The sequence below is a fragment of the Notothenia rossii genome (genome assembly GCF_949606895.1).
Source record: "Notothenia rossii genome assembly, chromosome: 8".
NCBI lineage: Eukaryota > Metazoa > Chordata > Actinopteri > Perciformes > Nototheniidae > Notothenia > Notothenia rossii.
In genome coordinates, this window is record NC_136906.1 from 75,334,476 (window position 1) to 75,351,314 (window position 16,839).

The window sequence follows — 16,839 nt, forward strand, 5'->3', positions numbered from 1 at the left end:
TTAAGGAAAGATCAGTCACGGGGCAAAAGTGGAATATATCCATTGAATTTTGGTTTGAACACCGTGAATTGTGGACTTTACACGATCGCTAATCCAGAAAACTCTGACTTGTTAATACGACTTGAACGTGAATGGTATTTTCAAGTAGTGATTATAGTAAAAACCTATACGACTGAAACATGTTGCTCATAAATCTTCTTCTATAAACAGTAGAGTATAATCCTTATAGACCCAACATTTGGCACGATATGAACACAAATATCTCACTCGCCATTTGAAGTACACCTCTGAGAACGTCAATCTCCTGGGGCTTCATTTATAAAAGTGTAACCTTGAAACAATTCCCCACAGTTGGCTGACATTAAGCTCCAGCACCATAACTCTCTCAGGTTTTAACCCCATATGAATTATGCAAGGTGATAAATGTTATCCGGGCTTTGGCAGATATTGTGATGGCAGGGTTCCAACACCTCCGCCGTTCGTAACCTTAAACATAAATCTCATAAAAACATCTCCTGGGAGAGGAATGTGTCTCAAAGGCCACTTATCACCACGAGAAGTAAATCCATCTCAAACACACGGTTGATCATCCAGCAGGTGCTGCTATTGATGAGCTACTGTTTCTGTCACTCATACGATGACATAAGTACATTTTTAAGTAAAAGCAGATTGCATTTCCCTTGTTATACCTCAACACTTGAACTGATAATGAATCGCGATCAGCTGCAGACATATATCCAAGTATTTACTCTGAGCTAAGCACATTTACTCCCCCGGTTTCCCACACTACACATGATGGCCGAAAGTGAGAGGGAACGCAGAACAAATAGATGCAGACATAGATATCTCTGAATCTGCTGCACAGTCAGGAGTCAGCGGGGTGTTAAACTCCCAGAAGCACCGGCGGCTGATCTGTGAGTGTTTGTTAAGTCGTTAAAAAGCGCTCAGTCTGGACTTTCTCATCACAGGAGGGGAGAGAGGGGTCAGATTGACGTTTAGATTGAAGCTGGACAGGAAACATTAGTGCTGCTAGGAGATCCCACTGAGCTATCCGTGTGTGTCACTGTGTCTACAGAGTGTGAGTGTGTGTGTTTGAGTCATCTTGTAATTACACTGACTTTGGAGGGGTACAAGTGTTTTATCACACTCTCAGTTCATTTGTTAGTCAGTGCCAACAGAGGATGGTGGGAAAGCAAATAGCCTATCTCTAGAACAGTGGATTAAATAATAAAAACGACATTTAGAATAAAAGTAGAGTGCCGGGGAATGAGTCCTCAAACCAAGTAGTGAGTTAGCAATTTGATACTTCTGCTTGCCTCGTCTCTTCGTCAGTGGCTTTTTTGAATTGTTGTTTTTGTTAGATGCCTGAAATAAGGTCTGTGGTTAACACACGCTCAAGAGATTTTCACATGTTTTGAAATGGAAAGATCCCATTGGCTTTCGTCAAGGGAACCAAGGTGCTGCTAACTCCCTGGTTGGCCTACAAACATATGACTTATCCCTCCAGCAATATGCACGGTATGTGTCAGGTTTGAAGGGCCAGACTACCCAAAACAACAAATATATGAACTCTACCGGAGCACTTTCAGAACTGAGTCCACGAAAAGCAACACTGACCATAAATCACAAAAAGGCTTTAACAGCAAAGCTCACAGTTGGTGAAAGGAGCACACTCCGAGAGGTCGTTATAACGTTTGACTGATTACTTTTTCCGTCTTTTCCCTTCATCCAGGTCAGCATTTGATTGATCACCAAAGTATCCTTCAAAGCACATGATCAGCTGTTGATCCCAGTGTTAAAGGCATGAGGTCAAATCTGGGGATTTAATGTGGCTGAACCCTCATGGGGAGGGGATTTTCACTTTCTACCCTCAAATGACTTGAGGCTTTCCTTCTTTGAGATCCTTCCAATCACTATAAACAGATCATGATGGAGGGGAAGAAGGCGAAGAAGAAGGAGAAGAAGAAGAAGAAGAAGAAGAAGAAGAATAAGAAGAAGGAGAAGAAGAATAAGGAGATGGAGAGATGAAGAGGAAGAGGAAGGACAAGCTGTGTGCCTTAACACCTTATTCAAACGATTTGAACTTAAAATAAAATAAAATGGAAATACTTAAGTACAAGTGCCTCAAAGTTGAGTATGACTTTTGAACCAAGGTAAATGAGACATTGAGAGACTCCCCACAGGCAGACAGTTGAGATTCACTCAGCTATAGAGGACACAATTATCTCTTCATGCATCGTCACGCCACGAGACCTTCCCCCAACTGAGCATCTTGATTGTTTGCAAGCGAACCAGCGTGTGTGGTCTCAGGAGGAACCCATATTGGAAGTGTATGGATTGGGACGTTTTAAATGACTTAACAGAGAAAGCAGTAAAAACACTTCAAGTTCACATTTTATTGCAAAAGAAACTAAATGTGTTTTATAGTTAAATGAAAGAAAAAAGACATACAACTAAAGCATATGCAACACTAATTAAAAAGCAAAACCATGCATGCATACATCTAATATGTGCACAAATGCATACACACAGGGTTTCCTCACACAAACACACAATAACAGGAAGATGTTGAGTAGCTCCACAACCAGTGCCTGAACTTAATCGGAAGTTTAATTGTGTCATTATTTCCCACTTGAAGGTGATTTCATGAGGCTTCTGTACACAGAGGTAGAGGCCGCTTAGTGGGAACACAATCTCTCTCTATACATAATGCAACCATGGACCATCCCATATCATTGCGCAGTCATCCGTGTGCAACATTAACCCATTTTGCTCGGTTAATTTAAGGCAGATATAGTTCACCCATGACCGCTCAAACACAAAGCGACACTTTCCTGCGGGTGAGTTCCATTAAAAGTGCATTTCCTGTCCTTTTGTCCATGTAGCACTCCTCCAGAATACATTACATGCATTAAATCAGCCTTTTAACTGTTCCCATTCAGCTTAATTGCAATGAATATTTAAACCATCTTAAAAAGGTCAAAGCAGAAGGAGTCCTGCAGTGAGTTGAAACGGCTGCTTAGCAAATATCAGTAAGCTTCTAACACTCACACAACGAGCTTTAATCACTTCATGAAGTCCCTATTTACTATGTTCTTTGCACACATGTTAATATGCATATGAGCTTTGAACTCAAATGCTCCCTGCAACATAATATATATTTAAAAGGAATGACAGGTGACAGTCAGCTGAGGTTCAAACAGGTGCAGTCACTGCAGGATTCATGCATTCCACATGATACAGATGTGCCAGATTATGTTAATTCAGCACGATATTAAACACCAAACTGAAGTTGCAAAAGTCATTTTGTCTCACCTTGTCAGCTGTCAATTGGTAAACAAAATCACAGCTCCACGTGTCTCATAATTCCTCTCAAAAAGTAGCTTCTAGTTGCTTTAACTCCAGGTTTTTTTCAGCTGTCAAAGAACTCAACAATGCATTAAAATGTGAAGAACAGACTGCAGGCAGAGGGGAACACTGCACCACGCACAATCTCTCAGTGCTCTATAGAAGCGAACACGCTGAAACATTGGGAGTAATATACTGACAACATCATCACGTGACCATCACAAACCTCCAGCTGTAGTTTTCTCTGCAGCCGAGCAGCTGGTGCAGAAGAGAGGAGGAGAAAGAGACCACCTGCTGTACATGTGCGCCCCCTGTTGGGTGAAGATGGCATATTATTTGACCTAAAAGTGTTATGCTATCTGAAAAGGTTTTAAACGGAACTTGAAACAGAAACTGGAAAAAGGAAAGGGACATATATATCAGTATTTTGCCTTAACATAAACTATTAGGACTCCTGACCTAATTTGGTGGTGCCTTCATGAGCCCATCACATCAACACCAATCAATATAGTCAAGAAGTTGTACATAAACACGACAACAGCTCCAATATTCTAGTTCTTCATTTTTATTGTATAATTTTTTTATAATACATCACACCTTCAAGTGAAAAGTAGTGTATTGTAGCAAGTAGTCTTATATGTACAACTAGCACCAATTCACAACAAAAGTGAGTTGGTAAGGCCCTCAAGGTGAAACGTTTCTTACGCCCTGTTGGATTTATTTGTAATGAAATGACCCCAATAATGAAAAACTTACACAGGAATGAAGGATGGAAGAGTTTCTTAGGGGACTTAAAGCTACAAAGCTACAGTATTGAAAAGGGAATTCGTTATGATGCACGTGCAATTCAGATATTCCTGACAGCACTGAAGGCATCACGTGCAGCTGCACCTTAGTGGGCGGATCCGGGAAAAGGAATGTTTTTTGTGTTACCTGAACGTTACACTTGAACAGGTAGAGGAATATTCAGTCAAAAACAGACCACTGACTGAAGGTAAATATAACTTTCTACTCAGGAAAACCTACTTAAAGTTGGTTATGACGTAAGTGTTTAGTTTCACCTGCTGTTAAGGATGTTGGTGTTATGAAATGCAGTTGTTGATGGGTGACTGTAATCCCTCTGTGTGCGGGCCGTATCTCTTCCCACGTACTCAGGCAACACGCCAAATTACATTCATATTTATTACATTTTCACCAGGCTTCATTTACCAGAACAGATGGGAAACTGCTATATCACAGAAAATACGTCTGAGAGTAACTGCGTTAATTCGGCATTTCCCTGTATTTTAAGAAAACACCTTATTTGGTCGAAATGCCAACATTTCAACCACATTTTATACTTTTTAAATCAACATTGAACGAAGTGTGTGTGTGTAAGGCAATGCAGTTTTCAATGAGTGATGAATGACGAGTATATAAAAAGCTTATACACAACTAATATATTCTTAAATAGTCCTCTTTTAATTAATTCATGTTTAAACCCTTATCATTATTAACATAAAAATCAGCCCTAACTTGCTACCATTGTAGAACGAGTGCATCAAATCCAGATTGCATCAAACTAAGAGGCTGCAAAAAAATGAAGTCTCTGAATTTGTACAACTCAACTGTAACATTTTAAGGCTTGTTCAAGAGATTAAGTAATTCTGCAATGCACCACAAGATGGTAGAATCACACTTTAGGAAGCATGAAGGATGCATCTTGAATCTGTGTCCTGTTAGAACATTACGTCTGGTTTTGGTTCCCATGTGAACTCTGGTGATTCTTTATTTTGTCTTTTGTTAAGACACGTTCAGGATTACATCTTGATTTAGCCAATTTAAGACTGTAGTGATTAATACACATTGTTTGACTGTTTGTGTTTAGGCAACATTTCACTTTTTTTCATTTATGAAATTAGTGTTGGAGATAGAAATGTTTAAATTCCTCAACTATGGTATCAGCATTTATTTTTATTTTTATACTAATACTGAAGCTCAGGCATTATATTAAATATGACATAAGACAAATCTAAATACGCCCATTTCTGCTTTAGAAGACATCCATCCATGTAACATATTTTTAAGTTTGTGGAAATATGTTTTAAAGGGTTCAAAGTGTGATATTAATGCACTGCTTTCTGTTTAAAACACCTACCTGGTAGCACTTCTCTGCATTATACTTTTAATACAGTTCCGTTTGCTATATATATTAAATCAAGATGCCAAGTCAAACCTGAATAGCTGCCCAAAATTCACTTCAACGTCGCTGCCCTAAAGCTCAATAAAACGTTCAAAGTAGAAGTAGCCCGGGCAGCAGGCGTGTGTTTCATAAAGATTTAAACACATCCATTTGGATTAAGTTGTGGACATTAATTAATAAGTTGCAGTTATAGTACAGGATGGTAAAATCACCTTCCAAAAGCCAATTTCCACACCTTTCTTGTTCCCGTATATTACTTCTGTTTACAAGTCCTGGTTTACTTGTAACTGGGCGACATAAATGAATGCTTCAGAGCAAGACAAGAGGCTACACATCCACTTTATTTCCCTGAAGATATCAGCCCAGTTTGGGAGTCATATAGTTTAGGAAATGCTGTCCATAGGCATAAAATCAGCTGTGAGATTTCCTCCTTTACACTCGACCTGGCTTTAGTTGTAAGTTTCCTCCGTGTCTTTGCCCCGGTGTAAAGGTCTTCACCGTCTGTATGTCAATTACTCTGCTGGGACCTCGTTATTGCACCAGCCAATCACGCATCCCCCTTAATTAACACAGGAAATTACATTCCTATATTTATACCCCAATAACCAGACTGGTCTGCTGAAAAGGTCACATCAACAGTTTAGCAGTTTTTCGCCCTATAGCGGTGCAGCCCAGGAGGATATAGCTGGGAGGAAAACCAGAAGAACCGCAGGCGAAAGAAACTTTTTGGGAGAACTTTTCTGACATTGTTTGGTGTCGGAGTTGGTGGATGTCACCTTGCTGCTATTTTCAGCTCTGAAGGATCCCTCAACGAGACATTTGTCACCATCTTGGTAAGGCCATTTAATCTCAAGTGTTTTGTTCATTTCCTTACGTTTGAGGGACAACAGACAACAATGTCCTCGGCTAATGCGCGCTGGGCAAAACCGCACATACCGCAAAACCGCCGCCTGCTAGTAAGGAGAGTTATTGCCACTCACGCACGCGCATTTTGTACGTGTTACTTGGCCGTCGGCTGAAGTCTTTGCGACTGTTGGCCAAGAAGCAGGAGACATGAGGCCAGCGTTTCCGCCAGGGGGCCGTCTTGCCGCCATTTGACGCCCTTATTCAGCTCGGGACGACCTGAACGTGAGCCGAGGGCGTCCAAAAATATTAATAATTCGAGAGAACATCGAGAGTTTTTATCGCTTGAAATGACAAAAAGGACAAGGACATCCCGCTGTTGGAGGGGCAAAGGAGTCTGGTGGGATTATTTTCGGAGTATTGAAGATCGTTTCCCCGACATCGAAAGTGCCTGCTACTGGACAACACGGAACGTACGCGATTTGGACGCGATGAGCGGGGGGGGGGGGGGGGGGTTTCAGTGGAACACGCGCGAGAGCAGCGAGCACCAGAGCCTCGCAGCGGCGAAACTGAGGCCGTTTCTCAATCGCGAGGATGCTTGCTTGGTAGCACATGTCTTCCGAGTCACTTCCTTCAGAAGCTAGGCAAGAATCCTTCCTGGCATTCGGAAAACGAAGAGTGGAACAGGCGAGCAAGTGTGCAGGTGTGCGTCATATGAGAGGCCCCGCCTTACATTTTCCACCACAGATTTGGGGAAATTGGTCCGTGCGCAAAGCATTGTGGGGATTAGAAGGACGCGAACTCTACCCATGTGCAGCCTCGAAATTACCCCCAAACCAAGGACGCGGCCTCGGTGGAATTCCAAGTATGCTGGAGATTGGAACAGTCCTTCGGCGGCACTCGATGACGTAGCATCCTTGAAATATTGGCTTGGAAGCCAGTTTCCTCGCGATTGAGAAACGGCCTGAGGCTCCGTGGTACACTGTGGTAACATGAAGAGCCGTTTGGGAGTCAAAATTCAAAACAACCCCCCCCCCCCCCCCCCCCCCCCCCCCTCTGCAGAGATCCTGCAGAGGGACAACTGCTTGTTCAATGTGATACAATTCTACTCAAACTCTGGTGAGGTGAACTTCAATAATCACAGGAACGCTTTTCACGTTTATACACAGCACTGGCACTCCTTATTGAAATAACAAACTGTACTTCTTTCTGTTGAGATGTGGCTGTGTTGTTTATTTTGTTCTGGATAAAATGTTCTGTCAAATCTTTAAAGATGTTAATGACAATTTACATCAAACACATTTGGATTTTAAACTTGCTCTTACAGAATGTTTTCTCCCACTATTTCTTCAGTTCTGTTTAAAAAACAAAACAAATATTGAGTGATTAATTGCTTACAAATAACACTTAATTGCAGCCTGACACACAATAAGTGATGTGTCTTTAAGTGTCACTTTGAATGTTAACCATGAAGAATAGAAAATAATATTAAGTGACTCTAATTATTATATCAATGAAGTAATCTTTGGCGTTGGCAGCTTTTTGCCAGTGTTGCTGCAAACCTCAATCTAATTATTTGACCCTGTTTATTTAACCTCAGGCTTGATCTGCTGTAAGTACATTAGGTCATTGTTGAATCAGGAAGTGAGAAAGCTATGATAAATGGTTACACAAATACTTCTTTCAAACATTTTGTAATTGGAGTATTTCATATCTGAAAGCTTATGTTTCTTATCCATCAAATGGCCAAACGTAAATTTGCCGTTCTGTAGTAAACAAGTTAACATGTTGATCTTATCTATTGTGGTTTTGCAGAGTGATGGGCCTGTCGAAGCGCGTGTCATCGTGGTCGGTGGAAGAAGTGTTGGAGTGGATGCAGGGTTATCACCCGGCCAAGATGGACACGCTCCAAAAAGCCATAATTAAACACGCCATATCAGGTATCAAGTCATGCATCACACTCAACCTGCTTTGTTTGCACAGTTAATATAAGATAAGATCTGTTGTGAAAACACTGAATGTCCTCTTCCAATATGAGAGCAACTTGATAACAAAGGTATCCCAACTGTAGCTGTGTGCATGACAGGAAGTGTGATTACCTAGAAGAGCATCAGGACTGTTTGAGGCATATGATAGCTATGTGATTAACATGATGATTCAGCCTCTAAGGATAGAGACATATGACAAGCATGCTCATTTCTGACGTGGAGCTAATCTGAAGTAAACATTGAATACTGCTTTCTATTCCTCCATCTTGTGACTGTGTGACTCCCTCTCTTGGATATCAGCATGTGAAGGACACTGTTCAGGAACTAGTTGATGCTCTGTGTGTGATGACTACTTCCATTCTGGAGAGGATCACAAATACATAGGGATGTAACGATACCAAAAACTCACGGTACGATAATATTGCGATTAAAAAGTCCACGGTACGATATTTATTGCGATATTGAAAATTAAAGAAAAAAATATGAATCTTTTTTTATTTAATTTTTTTTTACTTCAATTTTTTTTTCTTTATTAAATAATAAATCTGATTTGTACAGCATTTTAGTAGGATAGTAGTATGTTAGAGTGTCAAAAATATAATAATCAGACTCTGCGATAAAATAAATCAAGTTTCACTTTAGTTTTTCAAGTAACTCAACTCTAAATCACTCACTCAGCATCATCAAGGTTATCTTTTAGGAATATGAGCATGTCCACATTTCCAGGTAGAAGCTGGGATGTTTGGGCGTTTACAATATCCCCTGCTGTGGAAAAAACTCTCTTGCTTGGTACTGATGTTGCTGGGACAGAGAGATATGCTTTGGCCATGGGTGACAGTAGTGGGTAAAACTGCATTGTCTCTCCACCACTTCAAAAACAATACAGTGTTTGCCAAGAAGGTGAGGCTTATTGACAGGGCGAGATATAAATATACTGTTGGTACTTGTCAATGTCTCTAGGTGTGTAAATGTAGCCCTGTAAATACGATCTCCTTTTGTGTTATCTGTTGTTTTATGTTCATGTTGTAACCTACTTGTTGCCATGTTGGACAGGTCTCCCTTGAAAAAGAGATTGATGATCTCAATGGGACCATCCGGTTGAATAAAGTTTAAAAAAATATATATATATATTAAAAAAATCGCGGTATATTTTGTCAGTCTCACGACGGTATTGAGCCATTTATTTACCGCGATATTCGATATATCGTTACATCCCTACAATACATGGATCCTGATATTGAAGCTCAAGCCGGTGACCAGTGATTGTTAACATTTTTAAGTATTCAGAAAAAGTCAGACTTTTTAGATTTGAAGAAAAAGTCAGGATTTTGAGAGAAAGTAAGAATTTTGAGAAAAAGTCAGAATTTTCCAGACTTTTTTAGACAGAATTTGTTTGTAGAGAGATTTGATTGTACTGTACACACACATCCAGTTTATGAATAAATGAACGCTCTCTTCCAGGCCGGGTGTTGCTGAGGCTGAAGGACCATCACCTGGAGCTCCTCGGGGTGGAGGCTGAGGAGCAGCAGCAGGAGATCCTGCAGGACGTGCTCCTCCTCAAAGTACAGGAAGAAGTCAATGAACTCAATGACATCTGCTCGGGTGAGAATGCTCAATTACCTTTTTGCAAAGATTTTAGATTAAGATGTTGATTGACTGTCACAGGCAAGGCAAGTTTATTTATATTGCACTTTTCAACACAAGGCAATTCAAAGTGCTTTACAAAAATGAAAGACATTCATTTAATTAATTAATTAATCGTTTATTTGGCAGGGACAATGCACAGTGATGAACACTTAAAACGTTAAGAATGTGTCAAGTGTAACAGTGCCAGATTTATCTTTGAGCTAATTTCCATCCGCAGTCCCTCACATAAAACATTTAAGAAAACTACATTTTACAAACATAGCAAAAACAAAATACATGATAGGCAAAAAGTGCAAAAGAGCAAGTGCAGCATACAAAAGTATTTATGACATGGTAATTAGGGGTGTAACGGTGCACGTACCTGTACCGAATAATTTCGGTACCGGCCCTTCGGTTCGGTACACGTGGTACCGAACGAATATAACGTTACACGAATATAACGTGACACGTAAACAATTGAGAACGTGAACAGCTTTTTGGAAGTAATGTCAGGTGCTGCGTCGCAGCATTCAGAGTAATTTGCTCACATTGGGTTCAACGCGTCATAGAGCGAGCAAGTCATTTCATTAGACGAGAGGCATACTATGAGAGCTGGTCAGAGGGATGCGTTCAAATTTAGTCAGTAATTTGAGGAACTGTTGAAATGGCGAACGCAGATAAAGTTGAGCTCGAAAATCCTCCAGCATCATTGAAGTATCCGGTTTGGGAACATTTTGGTTTCGCAGTTACGTACAAGGATGACGGACAAAGAAAGGTGGACCGAACCAAAGCTGTTTGTCGGCATTGTTCAACTAAAATTGGTTACGCGGCTGGCAATACATCAAACTTGCACACTCATTTGAAAAGGCATCACCCGAACGTGAATATCACCGGTACCAAGAGAAAAAAGACTGAAGTGCAAACCCAACTCCCGCTAGCATTAAAGCCTCCACCACTCGCAACAAGTTCAGACCGAGCCAAAGCTATTACAAACGCCAAATATCCTTATGTTGCCATGTTAGCAAAGCGCTACCTGGCTGTATCTGCTACCTCTGTCCCTAGAGAGTGTGTTCTCCACAGCAGGAGACATTGTTAGTGCCAGCAGATCTGCCCTTTAGGCAAGCAATGTGGACAAGTTCATTTTTCTTTAAAAAAACATGAAAATACAATGACAAGCAAGTCCTAATGTCAGACTGGCTGCTTAGGCACGAGTACAGTTCAAATACAGATTATTTCAGTTCATCGAAATGCTGCACCTTAATGTTTATTTTATTATATTTTGTATTTGGGTGAATACATTATTCACTGTTTAATAATAATAATAATAAAAAAAAAAAATCAAAAGATATTTTATGTTTTGTTTTGTGTCCAGCAAAAGGGGACTTCTAAATTATTTTTCTTCATTTTTTTCTCTTTGCTAGAGTGTTTTTCTACATAGCGGGAAACAAATATCTTCAGGAGGACTGCGCCTTGTTTTTTTCTTTCATTTCTATCTATTCATTCATCCAAGTGAAGGAGGGAGTGATGGAAATAACAAGACAAGGTGAAAGAGAAAGAAGAATCGATGAAGAATGAAGAGAGAAAGAAACCCATTTCCTGACTGAAATCTGACCTGTGCAGACGGATGAGATTAGTTTTTGTCTGAGCGGCTTTTTTGTTGTTTTGAGCCTTGCTGTCCATTAGTCTCTGTCTTCTGTCTTTCTCTATAGAGGGTTAACATCCTATCAGGAAGTATTTGTAGCTATGTTAAACCACTTTAGTCACGACTGAATTGTCTCAACAGCTCCTGGAAACATTTGAATAATCGTTCCCGATCCCAGAGGATGAATTATAATGCTATTCATTTTTTACTCCAGTACCATCAAGTCAGAATTGTTATTCGTCTAATACTTTGGTATATGCGCAATAAAAAAAAAAAAGCCAAATAGGCAAGATGATAATATTTAATCTAATGTATAAAGCGTTTTTCTAAATACACTTTAACCCTCCTGTTGTCTTCGGGTCAAATCTGAGCGATTCACTACTTTCATCAATCATAACTTTTTAGTTTTACATTCGATTACATTAAGGCTTCATGATATCCTTCACAGTAAACATTTGAACATATACAATGGCTGATCACCACTTTCATTGAATTTTGGATGATTTAGTCAACTTTGTAACACCCATGGTGTTCCCGCCATAAAGAAAAGGAATAACCATCCGGATCAGATAACACACACACACACACACACACACACACACACACACACACACACACACACACACACACACACACACACACACACTCTGGATGTCGTCTCCCCCCCCCTTTATGTGCCCATCCCCCCACATGGATCACACCAGGCACACGCAATACATGTTCAGTGTCTGTTCTTTGTATATGTACTGCAGTTGTTCATGTATACCAGTAGTCTGATAGAATATGTACAGTTTGAAAGGGTGTTAAATGAAATTTGGTGATGATGAATGTTTTTTTGTGTTAATGTAATAGCAGTTAAAACAGGACCGGTCAAATTTGACGGGAACACCAAAGTAAGGGGGGGGGGGAAACGAAGACAATAGGAGGGTTAAACAAACATTTCAAACAAACATAAAAATAGGAATGACTAAAGAAAAACAACATGCAATGAATTTAGAGAAAATAAAAAAGTGTTTGATGTGATTTATCCTGTTTTAAGAATGGTCGATTGTGAATGTCTTCAACTGAAACGGTCCATACATTTCTGGATGCCTTTTTGTAAATGAACTTTTTCATTTATTTATGTTGCCATACTTTTAATGTATATTCTAGGCATCAAGACCACTCCACATTTCTATGAATGTTATCTATCTGCTACCTATCTTGGGACAGGAGATTTTTAATCTCAATGAGATCCTGGTAAAATAAAACAATGAAAAACAAACAGTAAGAGGTCATGTCTGTTTGTGTACATCAGTTCATGTCATTACGTACAGTATGGTTGTTTGGATTAAAATGGCTGCTTTTGAAAGACACTCGACCCACGTGTGTCTCATCTTTTTGCTGCAGCCATCACATCCAGTTTTCCATTATCATTTTAGAACTGAGAGAAATACCCAAACCCAGGACCCATGTTTTCTATGACTGCACCATTTCATCAAAAGGAAAAGTTCCATATGTCTTGGTTATTACACACAGTTTCATTTATTTAAAGATACGCCTTTTGGGGTTTTCTCTTTCCTGTATTGTGTTATATAGGTTTTTGTGCATGTAAATGGTCTGCAAAGGCTTAAATCCCAATGTCTCCTCCAGAGGGAGTTTCCACTTCCTGAAACTCTATAGTTGGACTCCTTTATTTACTTTGGTAACATCGTAGCAGAATGAAATCACTGGCCGTTTCTCAATCGCAAGTAAAGCTGCTGCAGAGCAACTATTTCAAGTATATACGTCATGGAGTGGCGCCGAAGGACTGTTTGAATGGATGTTAAATGCCCAGCGTTCTGCGCCACTCGATGACGTAGTATACTTGAAATAGTTGCTCTGCAGCAAGTCTACTCGATATTGAGAAACAGCCACTATGTAACACTAGTGCTTCTTTTTTACTTGATATGATAAGGGCCGGGACATCTCTAAGTTGGTTGACCAATCACAACAGAGCCGGCCATTCAACCAATCAGAGCAGGCTCTGGTTTTAGCCAGAGGGGGAAATAAATACCTGAAATGTAGCTTAATATGTCCACTTCAAGACAAATTCAATGATTTATCTCCCAAAAAGTTTTCAACAAAGTTATGGCCCTGTTGAGAAATGTCTGAAAAGATTTTGAAATGTAGTTATTTGGGTTTGAGAAATGCACAGGATGACTTTTTAAGAAGGACTAATCCTGTCAAATGTGTCTTTAATTACAAACATGCTCTAAGAACCTTACTCACAAAGGAATTAAAAGAAGAAGAGGCATGTTAAGAATGAGAAACAACTTGCCCAGGAAAAAAACTGACCTTTCCTCTCTTTTTCTGACTTTTTCTGTGTGTGTGTTTGTGTGTGTGTGATTAATACCCCAGGAGATGGTGTGACATTTGATTTGGCGGGGTGTGGTTGGGGAAGTGCTTACTTGGCACAAACGTAAATCCACCTCACTGATGGAGTGAAGGAGGGGGTGGAGGTTGATGAAATACACCACTGACCCTGACGAAAGAGCCTGAAGAAAAAACTCTGACGTTAAACACACTAATGCTAAATCCGCCTTTTGCAAAATATGTCCTCTTTTAGGAAATGGCACAACCAGAGTACGTTGTATCGTGCATATTCAGTAAAGTAACCTGAAGTTGCATTTGTGTTACAAAAATATAATTTCTTATGACTCAAAAAGTAAAAAAATGTTGGCACCAGTTGATTGACATCTAAATGAAGTATGTGGAAACGTGTGGTTGTTAATCTCATTTAAAAACACATTGACATCTATGTTTATTGTTGTCATGTTATATAGTTTGTTTATATATTTTTTTAACACTTTGTGCTGGTGATTAGATGCACAGAGTGTATACGTAGGGTCATAGGTGAGCGGAAAGGGAGGGCAGAGGAAGAGAGAGAGAGGAGGCCGTTTCTCAGGCCGTTTCTCAATCGCGAGGAAACTGGCTTCCAAGCCAATATTTCAAGGATGCTACGTCGTCGAGTGCCGCCGAAGGACTGTTCCAATCTCCAGCATACTTGGAATTCCACCGAGGCCGCGTCCTTGGTTTGGGGGTAATTTCGAGGCTGCACATGGGTAGACTTCGCGTCCTTAAAATCCCTACAATGCTTTGCGCACGGACCAATTTCCCCAAATCTGTGGCGGGAAATGTAAGGCGGGGCCTCTCATATGACGCACACCTGCACACTTGCTAGCCTGTTCCACTCTTCGTTTTCCGAATGCCAGGAAGGATTCTTGCCTAGCTTCTGAAGCAAGTGACTCGGAAGACATGTGCTACCAAGCAAGCATCCTCGTGATTGAGAAACGGCCTCGTTCTTACCAGATGCTAACAGATGCTAACAGCTGCAGAGCTACATCCGAACAACACTGGCAGACTTCGAAATTGGTTTTCCTGTAAAAGGGTAACGTGGACAGAATGCATGCTTATTTGTGCATAATATTTTCTGATATTCTTATTCCAAAAACCCAATTTTCTCTATTCTAGCTGGCTATTTCATTTGTTTCTTTGTTGTCCTATAGGCTAATTATATAATTGTGGAAATAGGCAAGTCTATCTATGTTTGCAATCACATGTGTACAGTAACTTCCCAAACCAAGGGATCGCATGGCCACATAAAATGAAAGACCTTGACATGCATTATTAATATACTTGTATTTTCAAATAATAGATCGACCTCACATCTTGCAAATGATTTGAAAAATATTAAATAAGCACATTTGATGGAAAGTGAACTCAAAGGTACTGTTGATGCTGTCACTTACACTAGTCGTTGGGTTACACGACTTGATTTATCCCTGTTTTTTGTCAGAGACACACGTTCAGGAATAAATCCACAAATTCTGTCATTTTTTTCTCCATTGTTCCAGGCCAACTCTGCAGCTGTGATGATAGCGACCTGGCGTCCCGTGTTTCAAACCGGCCAGCTGAAAGTCAGCCTCCTCCAGCTCCTCTTCCTCCTCCTCTTCCTCAGTCCTTTAGCATCTGCCAGACACAGCAGCCTCTCTCTATCACTTTCTGGTGATTTATTCATAGCTGCACCAGGGAGAGAAAGATCAATACTTTCTAAAAGAAAAATGACTTAGCGTCAGGAAGAAAAAGAGAGAAGTTCAGTGTAAGTTCAGAGGGGATGTGAAAGTTTAGGAGGCCCTGCCAGGAATCTGCTGCACACTTCACTTCACCGCACACTGGCACATCTTCCTCCTAACTGTAGGCTAATCATCTGAAAAGTAACACCACCAGCTCTACTTATGACTCCCTCGGTGCAGTCATTTGTCACATTATGTTTCTGTTATACCTTGAACATTGGCTGTTGGCGTTGCTGGTGGTGACAAATATTACAGAGAACAAATTATATTTGAATTCTTGGCGTGCTAGTTTGCAATGTCAGCTAACCTGACGGCTGCTGGCAGATCAAGCTAACGCAACAGGACACAAAGCTAACATAACGCTAGCACGGCTAACATCACGTTCCCTGAAGAGAGAACAATACCCTGGCCTACCTTTCTGGGAGTTTAGATGACTGCAGACGTGTTTAGTTGAATCACAGGAGAATCAATTCACTATCGAAGCAACCACATTCATAATTCATCTCATCAGATCACATTCAGTTCCATATAGACACATGTTCAATTCTGCTATTCAGATTCAGTTTTCCAATTTATTCCAATTTATACATTATATTTATATCACTCTACGGTAGTACAGACCACAAGCTAACATAACATATAAGTGAGGGTTTTATAGAGAAATGATGGACTGATTAATGGTCCAGTGTGTGAGATTTATTTACCTGTGCTTGTTCTAAACTAATAAGAACATGTTCATTCTTAGTTTTAGGAGACGATACACTCGTGAGAACCTATTAGGAAAATGATATTAAATGTCTCCATATAGATCATCCTTAATCCTGCACACTAAACCTTTAAATATCCATAGAGGTTAGATAGGAAATTATAATTAAAAGCACCCGCTGTGCTAATGTAAAAATATATTTATAAAATGAAACCCAACTGTATGGAATATAGGATTATATTATTATACATTTCACCCTTGAGTGGTTCAATTATTGATTTTGCATAGTGAGGAAGGCACACCACATCTGATCTATGACACGTTATTGCGTTTCAGTCATAGTGCACAATCGTTACATATCTATAGTTATTCCTCAAAATAAAAAAAGGAATATGTTTATTCCTCTGTGA

General features: G+C 40.0%; 1 protein-coding gene across 1 annotated transcript; it reads left to right on the top strand.

Moving 5' to 3' along the window:
• The first annotated feature begins 4,219 nt into the window (after positions 1-4,219).
• Positions 4,220-12,895, top strand: LOC307016489 (sterile alpha motif domain-containing protein 12-like). The gene is made up of 4 exons (XM_079645603.1): positions 4,220-4,342; positions 8,189-8,313; positions 9,823-9,963; positions 11,409-12,895. Exons 2-4 carry the CDS (start codon positions 8,193-8,195, stop codon positions 11,423-11,425), a joined length of 279 nt encoding a protein of 92 aa, XP_079501729.1. The 5' UTR covers positions 4,220-4,342; positions 8,189-8,192; the 3' UTR covers positions 11,426-12,895.
• The last annotated feature ends 3,944 nt before the right edge of the window (positions 12,896-16,839 follow it).